Here is a 23338-nt window from a genome sequence, read left to right as displayed (position 1 = left end):
AACTTCCCCTCCCATTCCCGCACTCACCTTTCTGTCCTGGGCCTAGAGTGTCAGAGTGAGGCCCAGTGCAAATTGGAGGAACAGCACCTCATAGTTTGCTTGGGCAGCTTACACCCCAGCGGTATGAACATTGACTTTGCTAACTTCAAGTAACTCTTGCTTTCCCGCTCTCTCTATCCTTCCCCTTCCCAGTTCTCCCACCAGTCTGACTGCCTCTGATTACACATTATCTCTGTTTGCTTTGTTGTTACCTTCTCCTAGCTAACAATGATCTATTCTACATTTTCCTTGAACTTCACCCCCTTTGATGTCTCGTTCTCACACCTTACCCTTCCTTATCTCTAGTTTTCCTCTCCCCTGACTCTCAGTCTGAAGAAGGGTCTCGACCCAAAACGTCACCCATTCCTTCTCTCCAGAGATGCTGCCCGTCCCACTAGTCACTCCAGCATTTTGCGTCTAACATAGTAACTAATGCTAGTAGTAGGAAGGAAAAACTGCAGATGCTGGTTTAAATTGAAGGTCGACACAAAATGCTGGAGTAACTCAGTGGGTCAGGCAGCATCTCTGGAGAGAAGGAATGGGTGACGTTTCGGGTCGAGACCCTTAATAACTAAACCTCGTTGGCTAAGAAACTACCACTGCACATTATCTGAAGTTTGGCATAGAAGATTAAAAAAGTTTGTGGTGGGCAAATGGTATGAATATCCAACATCTGTCAAGGGTAGAAAATAATGCAAGTCAATACCCCTTATCCTGGCAGCAATACCTATGCCTCCATTTTGCCATTCATGCCATGCCAACTGTATTCCACCAGGCATGGCAAACCAAAGGATGACGCCAGTCAGTAAAGGCTTTCAACTGATGCACAGCTGATGATCAATGATCACGCAGTCAATTCACATGTTCAAAGATTAGAAACAGTGTTACATGAAACAGTAATTATAGAGTCACAAAGCAGGTCAAACGGGCACTTCGGCCCAATGGTCCAGCCAGTGCAAGATGCCCATTCTATGTTTAGCCAATTGGACTGTTGTGGAGGAGCATCGCAGTACTTAGGAGGGCAGCTGGCAAAGTTTGCAGTGGTCTGGCACATGATTCATAACCTTGGTATTAAGAGGGTTAGCTCTTTGCCACCAGCTTGATATGAAGAAACAGCTGAAGATAAGGAGGAGGACAAAAGTACGATCCTGTAGCATAATAAAACATGTGTTAACTGTACATTATCATTTACAATTTTGTGAATTACACGCATTAAAACATTAATTACAACACAGCTCACCTTGGGATGCTGGTCAAATATGTTACGACATTCAGAAAATCCTCATCAGAAAGGTCCCCAAAGGTAGCGTGTTCTGCAAAAGTGATGATTGGTGCCCCATCTCTGCTTCGTCCCCCTGTGTTAAACATATCTGAGTTAAAGGTATCTGCCAGAATAAACTCTGGAACAATATACAGTGATAACACTTGAAATAAACAGTTTTCATCATCCTCATGAGGACCGACTAGCAAATGCGTGACAGAGGGCTAAACCACACAGATCAGGAGAATACAGCCTACAGTCTGCAACATGTTAGTTCATCTCAGCAGGAACGTCAGCAAAGCTCTATTAATTGGCTTTAGCTTCTTCCGTGGGTTAGAAATGCGAAAATTAGCCAGTGTCTTTGTTCATATTTCCAACACCTGGCTAATGTTGAAAATGTAACATTTGATTTAGTTTTAATATTCCCTTTTGTGGAATATCATGCCTCAGGCAGCAAGTCTAAAGAGTTGTAGGAAAAAAAACTGCAGATGCTGGTTCAAATCGAAGGGAGACACAAAATGCTGGAGTAACTCAGCGGGTCAGGCAACATCTCTCCATGATCACATTCGAAGGGTCGAATGGCCTACTCCTGCACCTATTGTCTATTGTCTCCCCCACTCACCCACTCCATCTCCCCTCAAACCCCCTTATAACCCCCCTCCTCCCCTCCCCCCCCCCCTGCCGTTTGCACCGGCGCAAAGTCGAAATAGCGCAAGTCGAAATATCGTAAGTTGAAGCATCGTAAGTCCGGGAGCATCTGTTTTAGATCAACGGGCCCCAACTGCGCACGGACGAACCTTCTCCCATTGTAACATCGAAAATGCAGCTTGGTGGCGATGGCCTTCTTGTTTGACCCTCTGCCGCCGCGCTGCACCACGGGAGGAAGGACAGGCATCCTCCACATAGAGTGGGGGAGCCAGGAGCAGCAGTACAGGCAGGATATGTAGGAAATGGAAAGATATGGACCGTGTGCAGGCAGATTAGTTTAACCTGACATGTCCAGCACGGACACGATGGGCTGAAGGGCATATTACTCTGCTGTACTGTTGTATGTTCTTTCTATATGTTCTTTGTTTTCTGGGTGTTGTCTCCGTTCCTGCTGCGGCCTACCATCGGCCAAACTCCTGGAGCTGGTGGCCTCCAGGGTTCTGGGTCGCAGAGCCCGCGGACCAGACTTACCATCAGCGGAGCCGGCCGTCTTCGGAGGCTGCGGGAGCGGCTGCGACTCGCCTTCGGCTCGGGCCGCGTGGATGCCGACATCGGGAGCTCCGGCAGCGGCAGCGTGTTCGCCCGCCCCGGGTCACGGGGCTTGGGTCGGCCCGCCGCGGACATTTCACCGTCTGGCGCGGCCTGGAATAGGCCGTGGGATTTTTCTCTGCTCGGCGGGGGCTTCAATGTCGGGAGCCATGACCGCCCCGACGTGCAGCGGCAGCGGCAGCGTGTTCGCCTGCCCTGGATCGTGGGGCTTGGGTCGGCCCGCCGCGGACCTTTCACCGTCCAGCGCGGTCTGGAACATGGCAAGTACAACAGCCTGACCGCGGGAGAAGACGGCAGGGAAGAGAAAAGACATTCTGGCCTTTCATCACAGTGAGGAAGGGACTGGAGGAGACTCACTGTGATGGATGTTTCTTTTTTTTGTGTTTTGTGTTGGTTGGGGTTGTGTAATTTGCTTATTTTATTGCTCTTTTTGTTGGACTGTGGGTGACGAAATCTCGTCCACAAAACTTGTTTTTTGGATGACAAATAAAGATATCCTGGATCCTGAATCCCACATAACCAAGAGGATTGATGCGGGCAGGCGAGTGCACATTGTCCAAATAGACTTCAGCAAGGCTGTTGACAAGGTCCGCATTGGAGGCTGGTCTGGAAGGTTGTATCACATGGAATCCAAGGTGAACTAGCCAACTGGATTCATAACAGGCTTGGAAGAAGGAGTCAAAGGGTTATTGTGGCGGGTTATTGGATGTGTGTTACTTGTGGTGTGTTGCGCGGTCAGTACTGGGCGCACTGTTGTGTACTATTTACATTAACGATTTGAATGATAATCATATAGTTAACACTGATAGTCATTTTGCACATGATAGCAAACTGGTGGTCTTGTGGATAGTGAGAGACACTTCTCTGTGGATTGTCACCTTGAGGTGGTGAAGAAGCTCGTGTGGTCCTGAGATCCTGAGAGCGATGCCGTGGTAGGGTCACCCATGGCGGTGAGGTCGAGGGGGAGGGAGGTCCCTGACAAAGAGCAATCCAACCACAACGGCTGGGAAGGCGGATGGATGAAGGCTGCAGCAGAAAAGGGTCCCCGGTCGTCTTGGACTCCACGCCACTGGATCCTGACCCAGATCTGTCAAGGACCGTGTGGTGGCTGTCTGTGCACCAGTCTCCCCACGTTAAACAAAGTCACGCACAGGCGTCCGACCCTATGGAGAGGACAGTCACACTCGCTTCCAGTGACCGCCGATGATGATGAGTGAGGGATGTTATACCAGGAACCTGATCAGTTGGGAGGGGGGTGGGGGGGGGGGGGGGGCAAGGCATGGCAAATGGAATTTAACTGACAAATTAAGATGTGACGGACTTTGTTATGTCAAAACAGGGTAGAAACTACGCAGGAAACGATAGAGCCATGGAAAGTGGAGTGGAGCAGAGAGATCTGGGCGTGTATCGTTTGTTGAAGGTGAAGTGGGTAATGAAGAAGGCGTTTGACACGCCTGCCTTCATTGGGAGGGACAGTGAGTACAAAGGTTGGCACATTATTATGCAGCTGTACGTCATCACTAAGACCACACGAGAAGTATTACCTGCAGATCTGGTTGCCCAGCAATAAGAAGGATGTCACTGATTTGCAAAGGGTAGGGACAAAATTCACCTGGATGTTTTCCGGACGTGGTCTTGAGTTATGGGGAGATGCTGGATAGGCTGGGGCTATTTCTTTTGGAGCATAAGAGGCTGAGGGATGACCTCATTGAAATACAATATCATGAGGGGCATGCATAAAGGGAATAGAATCATAGAGTCACAGAGTGATACAGTGTGGAAACAGGCCCTATGGCCCACCTTTCCCACACTGGCCGACATGTTCCAGCTACACTAGTCCACCTGCTCGCATTTGGTCCATATTCCTCCAAACTGCCCTAACCATGTACCTATCTAGCTGTTTCTAAAACGTTGGAATAGTCCCTGCCTCAACCACCTCCTCTGGCAGCTTGTTCCATACACCCACCACCCTTTGTGTGAAAAAGTAACCTCTCAGATTCCTATTAAATCTTTTCCCCTTCACCTTAAACCTATGTCCACTGGTTCTCGATTCACCCATTCTAGGCAAGAGACTCTGTGCATCTACCCGATCTATTCCTGTCATGATTTTATACACCTCTATAAGATCTCCCCTCATCCTCCTGTGCTCCAAGGAATAGTGTCCCAGCCTACTCAACCTCTCCCTATAGCTCACACCCTCTAGTCCTGGCAACATCCTCGTAAATCTTCTCTGCACCCTTTCCTACGACCTGGTGCCCAGAACTGAACACATTACTCTAAATGCGGTCTCACCAACGTCTTTTCAATTGCAATATGATCTCCCAACCCGGGAGGCGGGTTGCTACACAACCTCTGTTAGGCGGCGCCCAGGCCTCCGGACCTATTCTGTCCGGACCTACACTGTCTGGACCTACAGTGTCGGGCCTTATAGTGTTTGGGCCTACAACGTCTGGGCCTACAGCGGCCCCCGGGCCTAATATGGGATAAGGGCGATCCCGTACGGGGCAAACCCGTAATTAGCCCAAAATACGGTATGTCCCGGCTGATACGGGACAGTTGGCAACCCTAGTCCTACCCATGTTAGACCTCCCAGAATGCAACACCTCACATTTCTCCGTAATGTCTGTGAATGATGATAGACTGTATCCCCCAGGGTAGAGTATTGCAAATCTAGAGGGCAGAGACTGAACGTGAGTGAGGAAAGATTTAAGGGGAGCCTTCAGGGGTGTCCATATTTGGAACAAACTGCCAGAGGAAGTGAGAGTAGCGTTGCAATTACAACAGTGATTGGACAGATATATGGACAGGGAGGGTTTGGGGAGGATAGACGATATGGTACGTTATGGTACGATACAAGAGAACTTCACTTCATGAGTGGAAAGGATTTGGGATGTGCAAAGATTGGGGAGGGGGAGCGTGGGGGGGGGGGGGGGGGGGTTGGTGATATGGCCCTATGTACGAAAAAGAGACTGAATGCCAAGGATGCCAACTTGGGTTTTTTTCTAGAGATACAGCGCAGAAACAGGCCCTTCGGCCCACCGGGTCCGTGCCGCCCAGTGATCCCCGCACATTAACACTATCCTACACTAGGGACAATTTTTACATTTACCCAGCCAATTAACCTACATACCTGTACGTCTTTGGAATGTGGTAGGAAACCGAAGATCTCGGAGAAAACCCACGCAGGTCACGGGGCGAACGTACAAACTCCGTACAGACGGCGCCCGTAGTCAGGATCGAACCTGAGTCTCCGGCGCTGCATTCGCTGTAAGGCAGCAACTCTACCACTGCGCCACCGTGCCGCCGTTTGTCATGGACAGGTTGGGCTGAGGACCCGTTTCCATGGTAGTAGCTCCACGACTCCAAGGGAGGTGGGGCTGGTTTAGGAAAGTGTAGTTGAAGTAAAATATACACCCCGAGAGGCAGCGCCGTCGACTCAGGTTCGATCCTGACTACGGGTGCTGTCTGTACGGAGTTTGTACGTTCTCATACCATATCTATTGCTCTCTTGATCTTATACATCTCTATAAGATAACCTCTCATTCTTCTACGCTACAATTAATATAGTCCTGTTCTGTCCAAACTCTCCCTATAGCTTAGGCCCTCAGGTTCAGGAAGCATCCTTGTAAATCTTCTCTGGATTCTTTCCAGTTTAGCAACACCTTTCCAAGAGCAGGGTGACCAAAACTGAAGACAGTTGTCCATCTGTCACCTCACCAGCACCTTGTACAGCTGTAACATAACTTCCCAGTCTCTGCATTCATTAACCTGACGGATGAAGGCCAAAGACTTCTTGATCACCATATCTACCTGTGAGGGCGCCTTTAAGGAACTATTGACCTGCGCTCCTAGATCCCTCAGCTGTACAACACTCCCCTGAGCCCTGCCATTTATGGTGAAGGTCCGGCCCTGGTTAGACTTCCCAAAATGCAACATCTCACATTTATGTGCATTAAACTCCATTAACCATTCACTGCCCACTTGCCCAACTGATCGCGATCCTGCTGTAACCTTTGATAACTGTTTTCACTATCTACAGCACCACTCACTTTAGAAACATAGAAACATAGAAAATAGGTGCAGGAGGAGGCCATTTGGCCCTTTGAGCCAGCACCGCCATTCATTTTGATCATGGCTGATCATCCACAATCAGTAACCCGTGCCTGCCTTGTCCCCATATCCCTTGATTTCACTAGCCCCTAGAGCTCTATCTAACTCTCTTTCAAATAATTCAACCAGTGAATTGGCCTCCACTGCCTTCTGTGGCAGAGAATTCCACAAATTCACAACTCTCTGGGTGAAAAGGTTTCTTCTCACCTCAGTTTTAAATGGCCTACCCTTTATTCTTAGACTGTGGCCCCTGGTTCTGGACTCCCCCAACATTGGGAACATTAGTGTCATCTGCAAACTTACTAATCCTGCCTTGTACATTCTCATCTAAATTATTAACATAAACCACAGCACCAATCCTTGAGGCACGCCACTAGTCACAGGCCTCCAGTCCGAAAAGCAACCTTCCACCATTACCCTCTGCTTCCTTCCATGAAGCCAATTTTCTATGCTTTCAGTTAGGTTTCCCTGTATCCCATGTGATCTAACCTTCCAGAGCAGCCTACCAAGTGGAACCATGCCAAATCAGGTTGTGCTGTTATTTTATTAGTAACCTGACAATTATTTAATGAGTTCTTAGCGATCTTCCCAAAATTAAACATTGATCTGATCTCATGTCCATTGTTAGTTACAATTGTTGGTTACAATCCAAACCAATTACTGGCCCTAATGTAAACAATAGTTCAGGTTTTATTTTTTCTGCTTACATAAACAAGTATTTAAACAGGAATCGGGTAACAATACAACCAACAGCTGAAAGATGCAGCTGAAAGATGCATACAAGATTATGGCACGCTCCTGGCTTTGAAGTCATAATTTTGAGACAATAAAGATATATTGTATTGTATATATTGATTTGTAGTCTTGCAATTTCCTGACGTGTAAATCTCCCCAACATTTGTTTCCAGCAACCAGCAGATGGATAAATAATCTTTTCACGAAAGTTAACCAGTACACGTTTCAATAGCTGCTAATTCATGAAACTCAACCAGTCAAGCAATGAAAAATATCTTCGACTCTCCAGGTCAATGTTAAACTATTGTGAATCACATGGATACTTGCAGCAAAATGATTACACCCGCCATTGTTCAGAAAATGGAGAATAGTTTAGTTTAGTTTAGAGATACAACATGGAAACAGGCCTTTCAGCCCTCAGAGTCCGCACCGATCAGCGATCTCCGCACACTAACACTATCCTACACACACTAGGGACAATTTACATTCACACCAAGCCAATTAACCTACAAACCTGTACGTCTTTGGAGTGTAGGAGGAAACTGAAGATCTCGGAGAAAACCCACGCAGGTCACAGGGAGAATGTTGTAGCGACCATAGAGATTAGTCCTGGGAGTCGAACCCTCAGATTGGCCGGCAAGGTCACGTGTGGGTGCGACCGTAGGGATTGGTCCAGGGAGTTGAGCCCGCTGATTGGACAGCGACGTCACGTGTGGTTTTGACGCCCAAAACCGGGGAGTTAGGAGACTTCTTCGAAGTGAACAGTTAGAATTAATGGTTGTCTGTAACCTCGTTCGTTATACTTTGTAATCGAATGTTGCTGTCGCAATAAACTTCTTTAACAAAGAACGAGTCTCCAGACTCGCCATATTGGTGACCCCGACGTGATCCAGCCGATCATCTACCATGGGTGAACAAGACGCCTCGTCTTCGGTTCCTACGCCTGGCACACCGCAGCTAAGCGCGGTCAGCGTTCACCTTCCGCCGTTTTGGGCACATCAACCACAATCTTGGTTTGTCCATGCCGAAGCTCAGTTTCACCTAAGAAACATCTGGATGGACGCGACAAAGTACTATTACCTCGTCAGCACTCTACCGCCGGAGACGTCCGCGTGGGTGATGCGGTTCATCATCGCCCCTCCTGCAGACGGCAAGTACGAGGCACTGAAGGTACTCTTGTTACGGACCTTCGGATTCAGTAGGCATGACCGAACTAAGAGGCTTATGCACTTACCGGATCTCAGAGATCGGCTGCCATCCGTTCTCATGGCCGAAATGTTGGCGCTAGCAGGTGAACACACAGATTGCCTCATGTTCGAGCAGGCATTCCGAGAGCAGCTTCCCGAAGATGTCAAGCTCATGCTCACGGATTGTTCTTTTAAGGACCCCGTGGCATATGCGGAGAAAGCTGATGTGCTCATAGCGTCCAAATCAAAAAGAAACAGTTCGATCAACAAGGTCTCGGCATCAGCGGGCAAAAGCCCGCCAAAAGGATCCGCACAAGCGCGGCTGGTGCTATTACCATCTACGATGGGGTGGAGAAGCCCGCAACTGCCACTCACCTTGCACCTTCTCGGGAAATGCCTCGGCCGATCGTACATAGAGGCGGTCGCGATTGGCCAGAACCGACGCCTCTACGTCCGAGATTGATTCACGGACACGGAATTTTTGGTTGACACGGGAGCCATAGTCAGCATCGTGCCGCCGACCGACCTTGAGACCAGATCGGGTAAGAAAGGGCCTACCCTCATCGCGGTTAACGGCAGCTCCATCCGCACGTACGGTACGCGGACAATGTCTCTGGCTTTCGGCACCCGCACGTACGAATGGCCATTCATCATCGAGGAAGTCGGTCAGGCGATCCTGGGCGCAGATTTCCTCTGGGCCTTTTCACTAGTCCCCGATGTCCGCGGTAACGGCCTTCGACCCTCCACCAGCAGCGATGAGCCCGCCGCTCCACCGGCCGCCACCCTGCCCAGCCCGACTGTCCAGGCTGTCGTCGCGGCCCCCGACACGTATGCTGCGGTCCTGGCGGACTTTCCGGAGCTGCTCGTTCAGCGGTTCGATGCCCCTTCTGCCCGGCACGGCGTGGTCCACCACATCCGCACCGAGGGACCCCCCGTCTTCGCTAGGGCCTGGAGGTTACCGCCCGACAAACTGGTGGTGGCGCGGGCAGAATTCTGGAAGATGGAACAAATGGGCATTGTCCGTCAGTCCGACAGCCCGTGGGTCTCTCCGTTGCATATGGTCTCCAAAGCGTCTGGGGGGTGGAGACCATGTGGTGATTATTGGCGACTCAATGCCGTCACCACGGCTGACCGCTACCCCATACCGCACCTCCAAGACTTCTCGTCTGGGCTGGAAGGTGCGGTGGTGTTCTCCAAGATCGATTTGGTGCGAGGATACCACCAGATTCCTGTGCGGCCGCAGGACATACCAAAAACTGCCATGATCACTCCGTTCGGGTTGTTCGAATGGTTGCGTATGCCTTTCGGTTTAAAGAACGCGGCACAAGCTTTTCAGCGACTCATGGACCGTGTTGGTCGAGATTTGCCTTTCGTTTTCATTTATTTAGATGATATCCTGGTCGCCAGCCCCTCAGTGCAGGAACACCGGGCCCATTTGCGGACCGTATTCCGGCGGCTCCAAGACCACGGGCTCATCATCCAACCCTCCAAGTGTCAATTTGGCCTCCATTCTCTCGATTTCTTAGGGCACAGAATCACCCCTGCCGGCGCCACCCCTTTGCCCGAGAAGGTGGAGGCTGTCCGTGAATTACCGCGGCCCACCACAGTGAAGGATCTGCAGGAGTTCGTGGGCATGGTGAACTTCTACCATAGGTTCGTCCCGGCAGCGGCACGGGTCATGCGTCCGCTCTTCCAGTGTCTCGCGGGCAAACCTGTGGAGTTAGAATGGTCCGCGGCCGCTGAGACGGCCTTTGAGGCAGCTAAAGCGGCTCTGGCAGACGCCACCATGCTCGTCCACCCGAGCGCCTCCGCCCCCTGACAGTTTTAGGCCCACCTTACTCACCGTCGTCCCTTTGGTGCTAATGGAAGAAGTTTCATTGAAATCAGTGTTATATTTTTTAAGTTATTCATATTTTAAGGTTTAAATCTATCTCCTAGGGAGGGAGAGGGGTGGAGGGAGAGGGGTGGAGGGAGAGGGGTGGAGGGAGAGGGGTGGAGGGAGAGGGGTGGAGGGAGAGGGGTGGAGGGAGAGGGGTGGAGGGAGAGGGGTGGAGGGAGAGGGGTGGAGGGAGAGGGGTGGAGGGAGAGGGGTGGAGGGAGAGGGGTGGAGGGAGAGGGGTGGAGGGAGAGGGGTGGAGGGAGAGGGGTGGAGGGAGAGGGGTGGAGGGAGGTGGGAGAAGGGAGGATAAGGGGGGTTGAGGAGGATGGAGTGGGGGGGAGGGGAAGGGGGGAGGAGAAGGAGGAAGGGGAGGGGGAGGGGAGGGGAGGGGGGGAGGAGAAGGAGGAAGGGGAGGGGGAGGGGGAAGGGAGAGGGGGAGAGGGGGGGGGGAGGGAGGAGGGAGGGAGGTTGGGAGACGGAGGGGACAAGGGAGGGGGTGGAGGGGGAGAGGAGAGGGAGGGGGGGGGAGAGGGTGCTGCACCAATACTGGAGAGGTTTGGGCCCAACGGGTCCACCTGGTCTAGTGAACATTTAATTTTCCATTTACCCCAGTGCTCTCCTCCTTGGCACCTTTTTTTGTTGCTTCCTTTGTTAATCCCTCCGATCCTCAAGCCCACCTGGGTCCAACTGCTCATCATCTCCTTCCGAAATGACCCCTCCAATCACCTGCACCTACTGCTATGTACTGGCAACCTTTCCTATTCCTTCTCAGTCCTGATACAAGATTGAATGATAGCTTCTCTCTCCACAGATGCTGCTTGACCCACTGAGTTCTGTTCTTGTGTAAAGACAATACAGCCCAGCTAATGATGTCATTTAAGGTAGACACAAAATGCTGGAGTAACTCAGCGGGTCAGGCAGCATCTCGGGAGAGAAGGAATGGGTGACGGGTCGGAAGGGTCTCGACCCAAAACGTCACCCATTCCTTCTCTCCAGAGATGCTGCCTGACCCGCTGAGTTACTCCAGCATTTCGTGTCTACCTTCGATTTAAACCAACATCTGCAGTTCTTTCCTACACTAGAAACATAGAAATGTAGAAACATAGAGAATAGGTGCAGGAGGAGGCCATTGGCCCTTTGATTCATTGTGATCATGGCTGATCGTCCACAATCATCCACTAATGATGTGATTTCTTCTGCAAGGGAGGAAAGACAGTTTATCACAATGGGGAAAAAGCCTCTCAAACCTCATTATTTATGCAGACAGAACATTTCTTGGATAATAATCAATGTTGAATAATTAATCTACTTGTGGACCAAACCAATGATTGCACAATCAGGAGTTGGGGCAAGAATTGTAGGGGTTTGCAACATTGGGGTTTGCAACTGTAGGGGTTTGCAACCATGGTTTCCCTAGGAGAGATTTTCCATTAAAACCTATAATTTGACATAAACAATATATTGTTCCTGGAGAGAAGGAATGGGTGACAGTTTGAAGGTATCAGGGGATTCGGGGGGGTTATTGCATACTTAGCTTTGGGGGATTAATGCATATTCAGCTAAAGCTAAAAGGTTGATACATGGTGTAATTCGGCCCTTAACCACACGAGCTTGTAAGTCAAGTCAAGTCAATTTTATTTGTAGAGCACATTTAAAAACAACCCACGTTGACCAAAGTGCTGTACATCAGTTCAGGTACTAAGAAACGAACATACAATGGCACACAAACATAACAGCACATACATAAACAGTTCACAGCGCCCCCTCAGAGGGCCTCAAACGCTAGGGAGTAGAAATAGGTTTTGAGCCTGGACTTAAAGGAGTGGCTGGAGGGGGCAGTTCTGATGGGGAGAGGAATGCTGTTCCACAGTCTAGGAGCTGCAACCGCAAAAGTGCGGTCACCCCTGAGCTTAAGTCTAGACCGCGGGATAGTGAATAGCCCCAAGTCGGCCGACCTGAGGGACCTGGAGATAGAGTGGTTGGTTAGAAGATTTTTGATATGGGGGGGTGGGGGAAGCCCGTTTAGGGCTTTGTATGTGAATAGGAGGAGCTTGAAGTTGATTCTGTACTGTACTGGGAGCCAGTGGAGAGAGGCCAGAATCGGGGTGATGTGGTCCCTTTTACGGGTACCCGTCAGGAGTCTCGCTGCGGCGTTTTGGACCAATTGCAGGCGGGACAGGGATGATTGGCTGATCCCAGTGTATAGGGAGTTACAGTAGTCTAGGCGGGAGGAAATGAATGCGTGGATGATTTTTTCAATGTCGTCAAATTGGAGGAATGGTTTGATTTTAGCTATGGTACGAAGCTGGAAGAAGCTGGCTTTTACCACAGCGTTGACTTGCTTGTCAAACTTTAATGCAGAGTCAAATATCACGCCAAGGTTTTTGACATGCGGTTTGACTAGGGAGGATAGGCTTACAAGGCTGCCTGTTATCGTTTTGATGGTCAGGGGGGCCGAATAGGATGACCTCAGCCTTGCTCTCGTTTAGTTGAAGGACGTTCTGTGCCATCCAACATTTTATGTCCTCAAGGCAGTGCATGAGGCTGATTAAATTTGACCGGTTGTTGGGTTTCAGGGGGAGATAAAGCTGTGTGTCATCCGCATAGCAGTGGAAATAAATGCCGTGCCTTTGAATGATTTGGCCGAGGGGGAGCATGTATAGAGAGAAGAGAATGGGGCCTAGGATGGAGCCTTGTGGAACCCCGCAGGAGAGGCTAGCTGGGAAAGAGGAATAATTGCCTATGTTGATGGAGAAACTCCTATTTTTGAGGTAGGAAATGAACCAGCTCAGGGCAGTGCCATCAACGCCAACCGCATACCGGAGACGGTCAATAAGGATGGTGTGGTCCACTGTATCAAACGCTGCGCTGAGGTCGAGAAGGAGCAAGAATGCACAGTCGCCGGTGTCGATGACGAGAAGCAGGTCGTTGTGTACCTTCAACAAGGCAGACAGGAATGGCAGTTTGGAAATGGGTCTGTAGTTGCTAGGCAAGGTGGGGGTCTAGGTTAGGTTTTTTCAGGAAGGGCTGGACCACCGTGTGCTTGAAACAGGTTGGAACGGTGCCAGTGGCCAGAGAACTGTTGATAATAGAGAGGATGCTGGGACCGGCTATTGCAATGACATCCTTCAGAAGGGCAGTGGGGACAGTGTCAAGGGGGCAGGTTGCAGGTTTCATAGTGGAGACAAGCTTTGCAAGGGAGGATAGAGTGACGGGTTGGAAACAGTCCAATTCAGATGAACAGACCAGTGAGACAGCTAGGTCACGGGTGGGAGGGGAAATATTCATTCTAATGTTCTCAACTTTGCTAGTGAAAAATTTAGAGAATTCTTCGCACTTATCAGGGGACCCAACTAAGCTGGTACTGGGGGCTGGACATATGACAGAGGTAATAGTGCTAAATAGGACCTTGGAATTATGAGAGTTAGTGGAGATAAGGTCGGATAAGTATTGTGCTCTCGCAGAGTTTACTACTTCCTGGTATTTGAGAAGATTGTTTCTCAGAATTTCGAGACTTATCTATAGCGGTTGAGACACGGTGTAATCAGATCGTTAAATGCAAAGATTCCATGGCTGGGCTCATGTTGCTAATGATTGGCTGACACAAGGCACCGTTAACCACAGAGGGGTAACACATGCACAAGGGATGGGGAACTGTTAGCAAAATGGGGAATTAACCCAGGGGTCCATACCTAAAACTGGCCATATCTAAGTGTGGTAAATGATGAATGTGCAAATAACTGATCTTGTGACTAGATATAGTATCGATGGTATTATGTAATTATTGGCCAATCAACAGACCAAAACTGCACACAATACTCCAGCTGCGGTCTCACCAAGGCCCTGTACAACTGCAGCAGAACGTCCCTGCTCCTATACTCAAATCCTCTTGCTATGAATGCTAACATACCATTCGCTTTCTTCACTGCCTGCTGCACCTGCACGCTTGTTTCTATGAGAGACTTAGGGTCATGGAAATAGAACAGAGAACCACAGAGGCACAGTTAATGGTGGACATCTGAAAAATGTTGCCCAGAAAGTTGTTCTGACGCTAGAATGTGGTGGTTATTGCTTTTACCCGATATAGTTGTAAATAGCATCAACAATAGAACACAATGGGCTTGTACAGAGCCAGTGATCTGACTTCTTGCTCCATCCCAAGATCCCCCACTAATTAATGATGTTTTCAAATAGCTTTTACACTCCCAAGGTCCCTGGTCTTTACCTTGTTTGTCCAGTTAGTATTTGATGTAGCAAAGTGCATTACATCAGACTTGTTACATTATCTCACAATTAATTTAAGAAAATAACTGCGACCCAAAACGTCACCCATTCCTTCTCTCCTGAGATGTTGCCTGACCTGCTGAGTTACTCCAGCATTTTGTGAAATAAATACACACAATTAATTTAGTTTAGTTTAGAGATACAGTGATGAAACAGGTCCTTCTGCCCACCGAGTACGCACCGACCAGCAATCCCTGCACACTAGGGACAATTTTACATTCATACCAAACCAATTAACCTACAAACCTATAGGGCTTGGAGTGTGGGAGGAAACCGGAGCATCCGGAGAAAGCCCACGCAGGTCACGGAGAGAACGTACAAACTCCGTACAGACAGCACCCGCAGCCAGGATGGAACCCGGGTCTCTGGTGCTGCAAGGTAGCAGTTCTACCGCTGCGCCATTGTGCTGCCCCAGTTCTGAATTGTTCAGAACGCAGGAAATAACTCCATCACTCTACCAACAGGAGCACTTCAGGATGTTCAAAGACATCTACCAGCATTTAGCAGTTTGCAATCCAGCATATTTTAGATTTCTGCATTTGCGCATTAAATAGGGTTGCCAACTTCCACACTCCCAAATACGGCCGCCATTGGTGGAGTGGGAGCACGTGGCCGCTGACTGGGTGAGGTCACGGGAGGCGCGGGGCGGAGACGTCACCTTGTCCCATATTTGGGAGTGAGGAAGTTGGCAACCCTACTACTATGGGACAAGGGCCCTCACTGCCCACTAGATCGCCCGCTTTGGTGTGCCAGTGAACATCTCCTCTGGCAGAGGTGCGCAGTTCACCTCCGAGTTGTGGTCAGCCATGGCCCGGCTGCTTGGCACTAAGCTGAACCACACTACAGCCTCGTGGAGTGATTTCACCGGCACCTGAAGGCATCCCTAAAGCACGGCTCACGGGCCCAGACTGGATGGACCTGCTGGGCATACGCACTCCCCCAAAGGAGGACCTGGCAAATTCCTCGGCCGAGCTGGTGTACAGCACCCCGCTTACAGTCCAGGGAGACTTCATCCCAGCGGCACGTGGACATCAGAAACTGCTCACGACCATGCTGACGCGCCACCGTGAGAAGGTGGGCACGCTCTCTTCAGTCCCAACGTCCCGCCACAGACTCACCTCCACATACGTCCCACCCGTCCTCCAGGACTGCAAGTGTGTTTTCCTTCGCCGCGATTCCCACCGTACGCCACTGCAAGGGCCTTACGAGGGACCCTTCAAGGTACTGCAACACAGCGCCACGACGTTTGTCATCGACATGGGTGGCAGGCACGAGACTGTCTCCATGGACCGTCTTAAGCCGGCTCACTTGGACATTGACCAACCAGTGCAGGTGGCACAGAGGTGTCCACCATCACGACCGCACCCGCCCTCAACTCTGCCAGCCCTGAACACAGGAGACACGGACACACGATCAGGCCGCCTCACTCGACAGCCAAACCACCTCCATTACTCCGGTTCTGGGGGGGTCATGTGGCGGGCAGAGCCATTCTGGTATCGAATCTTCGTTTGTCGGGCTCGAACTCTCGCCTGGACTGGCCGTGATCTGGACCGACCAGAATCAGAAGAATCAGAATAGCCTTTATTGTCATCCAAGAAATGTCTTTTGGATGAAATTCCATTACCCACAGTCCAACAATAAGAGCAATAAAAATAAGCAATAACACACACAATCACAAACCAACACAAAACAAAAAGAAACGTCCATCACAGTGAGTCTCCTCCAGTCCCGTCCTCACTGTGATGGAAGGCCAGAATGTCTTCTCTCTTCCCCTGCCGTCTTCTCCCGCAGTCAGGCTGTTGAAATTGCCACGTTCAAGGCCGCGCCGGACAGTGAAAGGTCCGCAGTGGGCCGACCCAAGCCCCGCGATTCGGGGCGGGCGAATACGCTGCCGCTGCACGTCGGGGCGGTCGTGGCAGAGGGGGTGGCCGTCGAGTGCAAGGAGAACAATGTTATCAGCCATGATCACGTTGAATGGCGATACTGGCTCGAAGGGCCGAATGGCCTCCTCCTGCACCTATTGTCCAATGTCTATTGATATGGCAGTTGGGATTTGAACTCGGGCTCGCGCGGGTGAGTGACGGAACTCGGTCATGCGCGGGTGAGTGACGGAACTCGGGCTCGCGCGGGTGAGTGACGGAACTCGGTCATGCGCGGGGTCTCCAGCAGAGGCCGCCAGCTCCTCGATGTTAAGCCACAGTGCGGACAGAGATACGATACGGAACAAAATCGCATCTCCGTCGAGGTAAGAGATTTAAAAAAAGTTTTCCCCAACGCCCCCACATCCCCCACCCCCCTTATAAAACAAGCTAAAGAACACTAAAACATACATTTAACACATACTATAAGACAACAAAGAAGGAAGGGATGGACAGACTGTTGGCAAGGCAGCCATTGCTGGCGCCACCCGGTGGAAAGCTGAGGGCGGAAAAGATTTAATGGGAATCTGAGGGGTAACTTTTTCACACAAAGGTGAACGTCCTGGCAACGCCCCTAATGGAGGCTGTATGGAACAAGCTGTCAGATGAGGTAGTTGAGGCAGGAACTATCCCAACGTTTAAGAAACAGTCAGACAGGTACATGGATAGGACCGGTTTGGAGGGATATGAACCAAATGCGGGCAGGTGGGACTAGTGTAGCTGGGAAATGTTGGCCGGTGTGGGCAAGTTGGGTCGAAGGGCCTGTTTCCATGCTATATCACTCTATGACTATGACTGTCTGACTCTAAAATGATCAGCACTTTATTTCGCTGAAAAAATGGCATCTTCAGATGTTTAGCAATCCTGCACTACTGCATTAAAGTGGCAGCTGCAAGTAAACTCATTATCGGGTCAGCACAGAGAGATTTGACATGGAAACAGCTCCTTTGGCCCACCGTCCACCCTGACCATCAGCCACCCAACTTGAACCTAACACGAAGTTACTGCTACAAACAGATGCAATGATTGCCTTCTGCAATGTTAAAATGGCAATATTACAATGGCAAAGATCTCAATTCATGCATTTAGGTAAAAAAGCACCTGAATAGTTTGAAATGAGTATTGACTGATATTCTCAGCTACTCCCTTTTCTTAGATTTATTGTTTTGCACCAGTGATTTTCAACCCCCTCCCAGAGTCCCCCATCACACGATCAATTCCTGTCCGCTCATGCCTGTTCCAGGTGAGTACTTTCATCCAGCTGGGAGGAGGAACAATTAGGGTTGCCAACTGTCCCGTGTTAGTCGGGACATCCCGTATATTGGGCTAAATTAGTTTGTCCCTTACGGGACCGCTGTGGTAGATGTTTACGTTCAATTTTATTTGATGTGTCTGTGTGTCTTGTTGCTTTTCACTTAGTACAGCTGTATGGTAACTCAAATCTCACTGTACTTTAATTGGTACATGTGACAATAAATTGATCTTGAAATCTTGAAATCTTGAAATCTAATCACTTCTAATCTTTTGGCTGACTGGAAAGCACGCAACAAAAAAGCTTTTCACTGTACACGTAACAATAATAATAAATGAAATATAGAATTGGGAGCATTGTTTTTGTCTTTGGGTGTTTACAGAGTCCTATGTTTACATATCTGTTGTGCTGCAGTGAGTAAGAATTCAATTTTCCTGTTCCGGGAAAAATGACAATAAAACACTCTTGACTCTTGACTCTGCGTTCCGCAGAAACCGTTCCCTCCGTAACTCCCTGGTCCACTCGTCCCTTCCTACCCAAACCACCCCATCCCTGGGCACTTTCCCCTGCATCCGCAGGAGATGCAACACCTGTCCCTTTACCTCCTCCCTCAACTCCATCCAAGGACCCAAACAGTCTTTCCAGGTGAGACAGAGGTTCACCTGCACCTCCTCCAAACTCAGCTATTGTATCCGCTGCTCTAGATGTCAACTTCTTTACATCGGTGAAACCAAATGCAGGCTCGGCAATCGTTTCGCTCAACACCTTCGCTCAGTCTGCCTTAACCAACCTGATCTCCCGGTGGCTGAGCACTTCAACTCCCCCTCCCATTCCCAGTCTGACCTTTCTGTCATGGGCCTCCTCCAGTGCCACAGTGAGGCCCACCGCAAATTGGAGGAACAGCACCTCATATTTCGCTTGGGCAGCTTGCAGCCCAGCGGCATGAACATTGACTTCTCCAACTTTAGATAGTTCCTCTGTCCCTCTCTTCCCCTCCCCCTTCCCAGTTCTCCCTCCATCTTCCTGTCTCCACCTATATCCTTCCTTTGTCCCGCCCCCCTGACATCAGTCTGAAGAAGGGTCTCGACCCGAAACGTCACCCATTCCTTCTCTCCTGAGATGCTGCCTGACCTGCTGAGTTACTCCAGCATTTTGTTAATAAATACCTTCGATTTGTACCAGCATCTGCAGTTATTTTCCTACTTGACTCTTGAGTATTTCTCGAAATAATATGTAGATTGTGCAACCAGGGAAAATGATTCTACCGAACCATGTGTTGGGAAATGAGGCTGACCAAGTAATCAGAGTTTTAGCGGGTGAGTATTTAGTGAACAATGATCATAACTGCATATATTTCAAGACAACAATGGATTAGGAAAAGACTGGACCTCAGAGGAGAGCAGTAAATTGGAGGAAGGCTCATTGTTAGGCGAGAGCTGGCGAGAGTAGATTGAGCTTGGCTGCTACTGGACGTGTCACATTAGAGACATGGGCGTCGTAGAATCACGCAGCATACAAACAGGCTCTTCAGCCCACTTCGTGCCGACCAAGATCCTTCTCATTTACTCCCATTAGCCTGCGTTTGGTACATTTCATTCCGTCTTTCATATTCATAAACCTGTCCAAGTGACTTTCAACTGTTGTGATAGTCCCTGCATCAACTACCTCCTCTGGCTGCTCGTTCCATGTACCCACCTCCCTGAGTGAAAGGTTGCCCCTTAGGTTCAGGTAAGATTTTGCTCCACTAAGTTTAACGTGAATGTTTTTCATTCCTCTATCCTAGGTAAAAGACACTGTGCATTCATCCGATCGATCCCCCTCAAGAGTTTATACACCTCTCTATGATTGCCCCTCAGGGTCCATGGAACAAAGTCAGGGGGTATGGGGAGAAGGCAGGAATGGGGTACTGATTGAGGATGATCAGCCATGGTCACATTGAATGGCGGTGCTGGCTCAAAGGGCCGAATGGCCGAATGTCCTCCTCCTGCACCTATTGTCTATTGTCTATTGTCTTAGTCCTAGCCTGCTCAACCTCTCCCCACAGCTCAGGCCCTCGAATCCTGTCAACATCCTCGTAAATCTGATCAATTGCATCCTGTCAAGCCCTTGGCACCAGCAGTCCCGGTCTATATTTGAAAAGTTAAAATCCCCGACTATGACAACTGCATTAGGCTTGATGCTGCTTGCAATCTTTATGTTTATGTTTAGAGATACAGCGCGGAAACAGGCCCTTCGACCCACCGGGTCCGCGCCGACCAGCGATCCTCGCACATTAACACTATCCTACACCCACTGGGGACAATTTTTACATTTACCAAGCCATTAACCTACAAACCTGCACGTCTTTGGAGTGTGGGAGGAAACCGAAGATCTCGGAGAAAACCCACAAGGTCACGGGGAGAACGTACAAACTCCGTACAGACGGCACCCGTAGTTGGGATCAAACTCTGGTCTCCGGCGCTGCATTCACTGTAAGGCAGCAACTCTACCGCTGCACCACCATGTATCTCTCGGCATATTTGTTCTTCTAATTCACATCGACTATTTAGGAGCCCATAGTACACTCCCAACAACATGATCAACCCTTTTTTATATGTCAGCCTCACTCATACAACCTCACTGGACAAACCATCAGTAATGTCCTCTCAGATTACTGCTGTGACATTCTCCTTAATCAATGAAGCAACATCCCCCTCCTCTTACTCCTCTAACTCTATCTTTCTTGCAGATCTTGAACCCTGGAGCATAAAGCTGTCCGTGTGGAGGAAGGAACTGCAGATGCTGGTTTAAACCGAAGATAGACACAAAAAGCTGGAGTAACTCAGCGGGACAGACAGCATCTCTGGAGAGAAGGAATGGGTGATGTTTCGGGTCGAGACCCTTCTTCAGACTGGTTAGGGATAAGGGAAACGAGAGATGTGTTGGAAAAAACTGCAGTTGCTGGTTTAAATCAAAGGTAGACACAAAATGCTGGAGTAACTCAGCGGGACAGGCAGCATCTCTGGAGAGAAGGGATGGGTCTCGACCCAAATCGTCACCCGTTCCTTCTCTCCAGAGATGCTGCCTGTCCCGCTGAGTTACTCCAGCATTTTGTGTCTACCTTCAAGGGAAGCGACAGGTATAGGCGATGATGTAGAGAGATAAAGAACAATGAATGAAAGATTTGCAAAAAAGTAACGGTGATAAAGGAAACAGGCCATTGTTAGCGTAAGAAAATAACTGCAGATGCTGGCGCAAATCGAAGGTATTTATTCACAAAATGCTGGAGTAACTCAGCAGGTCAGGCAGCATCTCAGGAGAGAAGGAACCTCCTTCAGACTGATGTCAGGGGTGGGACAAAGGAAGGATATGGGTGGAGACAGGAAGATAGAGGGAGATCTGGGAAGGAGGAGGGGAAGAGAGGGACAGAGGAACTATCTAAAGTTGGAGAAGTCAACGTTCATACCGCTGGGCTGCAAGCTGCCTAAGCAAAATATGAGGTGCTGTTCCTCCAATTTCCGGTGGGCCTCACTATGACACTGGAGGAGGCCCATGACAGAAAGGTCAGACTGGGAGTAGGAGGGAGAGTTGAAGTGCTCAGCCACTGGGAGATCAGGTTGGTTAAGGCAGACTGCGCGATGGTGTTGAGCGAAACGATCGCCGAGCCTGCGTTTGTTTTTGCCGATGTAAAGAAGTTGACATCTAGAGCAGCGGATACAATAGATGAGGTTGGAGGAGGTGCAGGTGAACCTCTGTCTCACCTGGAAAGACTGTTTGGGTCCTTAGATGGAGTTGAGGGGGGAGGTAAAGGGACACGTTTGCACATCCCCAATCTTTTCCACTCGTCTCCTTAGTTTCATGTTTCATGTATTTGCGTTTTATGACTGTTGGCAGATCAATTTCCCTCCTGGGATAAATAAAGTTGTATCATATCGTATCGGGTTACACGGATCATTAAAACATGTGCAGATACAGAAAATGATCAGAATTGATAAGGGAATGCTGGAGGTCAGAAAAAAGATTGACCAGAATCTTATCTGAACTCTAAGGGTTAACTACAAAGAAAGGTTACAGGAACTGGTTTTGGATTCACTCGAATTTGGGTAGTTTAGGGATGATTTAATTTATTTAACTTAATTGAAGTAACTTAATATAAATCATAAAATAGGAAGAGTGCAGCAGAATTGCACAATCTAAACACAGTGGAGTTATTGTTTTGTTATATTATATACAAATAAACACAACCTTTTTCTACACGGGTTGATTATCGAGAAGTAGATCATGAGTTGAGCAAACTGCCTCTAGCGCTGTATCACATTGACACCTAAACAAAATACTCCATTAAGAAACATTGCTTCATGTTCCAGGCAGCATCACGTAACGAGAAAGGAAAAGTTGCGAATTTCCTACCTGATAGGATAGCAAACTGTTTCTGTAGCTGTTCAATGATGTCAACTGCTAGCAGGGGTCTGATTTCTTGTTGCATAATTTCATCTGCAGAGAGAGAGAGAGCAACAGAGTAATCCAACGAGTTAAGTTCAGGACTGAAACAAAGTTGTATTGTCAGTTAACAGAGATGCTCAGAACACTAAATCTGCAATGGTTTCCCAAGATGCTGCTTAGATTTCAGTCACAAGACTTCCTTTGCTCCAAAGTTACAAAAGCCATTGGAAATTCTTTCACAATCTTCAGTTCACATAACCCTTACATCAAATCATTTGTCAATAACATTAGTTTGGCCATGAATTCTTTGATTAAAACACACAGTATCGTTTATTCTCATTTAAATTGTAATTAACCCTTGTTTTCCACCCTACCAGAATGTACATCAGCTCTACCAGAATGTACATCTCTTTAAAAAGATCACATATTTTACTCATGGATCGATTTTCTATCTTTAGCCATTTTATTCCTGGTAGACGACAAGTACAAAAATAAACTAGAACGTGACTGTGTCTTAAAATGTACTTATAAATTAATATCAGTTCATGAGACACAAAAATAGCAATTTGCATCTTCTCATTAATAATTATATACTCCAACAAGTTACTGCTTTTGTCTCAGATCTTAATTGAAACTGTGCTGGAAATCTAAATAATTACCCTGATGACTAGTTAGAACCAAGAGCATGATTATATAAGGAGAATCGCAAAGGTTACGTGGTGCCACCTTGTGATTTAAACTTCAGTAAAGCGGGGATTCAAAGCAGCAACTGCAACTTACATTCATTTAACATGTCCAACATAATAACATTTCACAAGGCACTGGACCAGACTTCTGTTCAACAGTAGCTCCAGGATGGTATGACTAGACAGAAGCCGAGGAAAAGGAAGGGAAGTCTAGAACACGGAACTATGCAGCTGAAAGCAAGGCCTCACGGTGAAAGGACTGAAATCAGGAGCGCACAAGAAGATTGAGTTGGAACCGAGCACAGTT

At 48.8% G+C, this 23338-nt stretch overlaps 1 protein-coding gene across 4 annotated transcripts in view; it reads right to left on the bottom strand.

The window, feature by feature from the left end:
* mcf2l2 (MCF.2 cell line derived transforming sequence-like 2) overlaps positions 1–23338 on the bottom strand; it is a 327596-nt gene that overhangs the window by 217426 nt on the left and 86832 nt on the right. For all 4 annotated transcript variants that reach the window (XM_078410194.1, XM_078410198.1, XM_078410195.1 and 1 more), the window contains exons 2-3: positions 22313–22396; positions 1280–1394 (exon numbers count right to left, since the gene is read on the bottom strand). In XM_078410194.1, the coding sequence (XP_078266320.1) occupies positions 1280–1394; positions 22313–22396 (199 nt within the window). The remainder of the gene's footprint in view (positions 1–1279; positions 1395–22312; positions 22397–23338) is intronic.

The sequence above is a fragment of the Rhinoraja longicauda genome, chromosome 13 (assembly GCF_053455715.1).
Source record: "Rhinoraja longicauda isolate Sanriku21f chromosome 13, sRhiLon1.1, whole genome shotgun sequence".
NCBI classification, from domain to species: Eukaryota; Metazoa; Chordata; class Chondrichthyes; order Rajiformes; family Arhynchobatidae; genus Rhinoraja; species Rhinoraja longicauda.
Note: the sequence above shows the minus strand (reverse complement) of the source record. Positions and strands in the feature narration are given on the sequence as shown.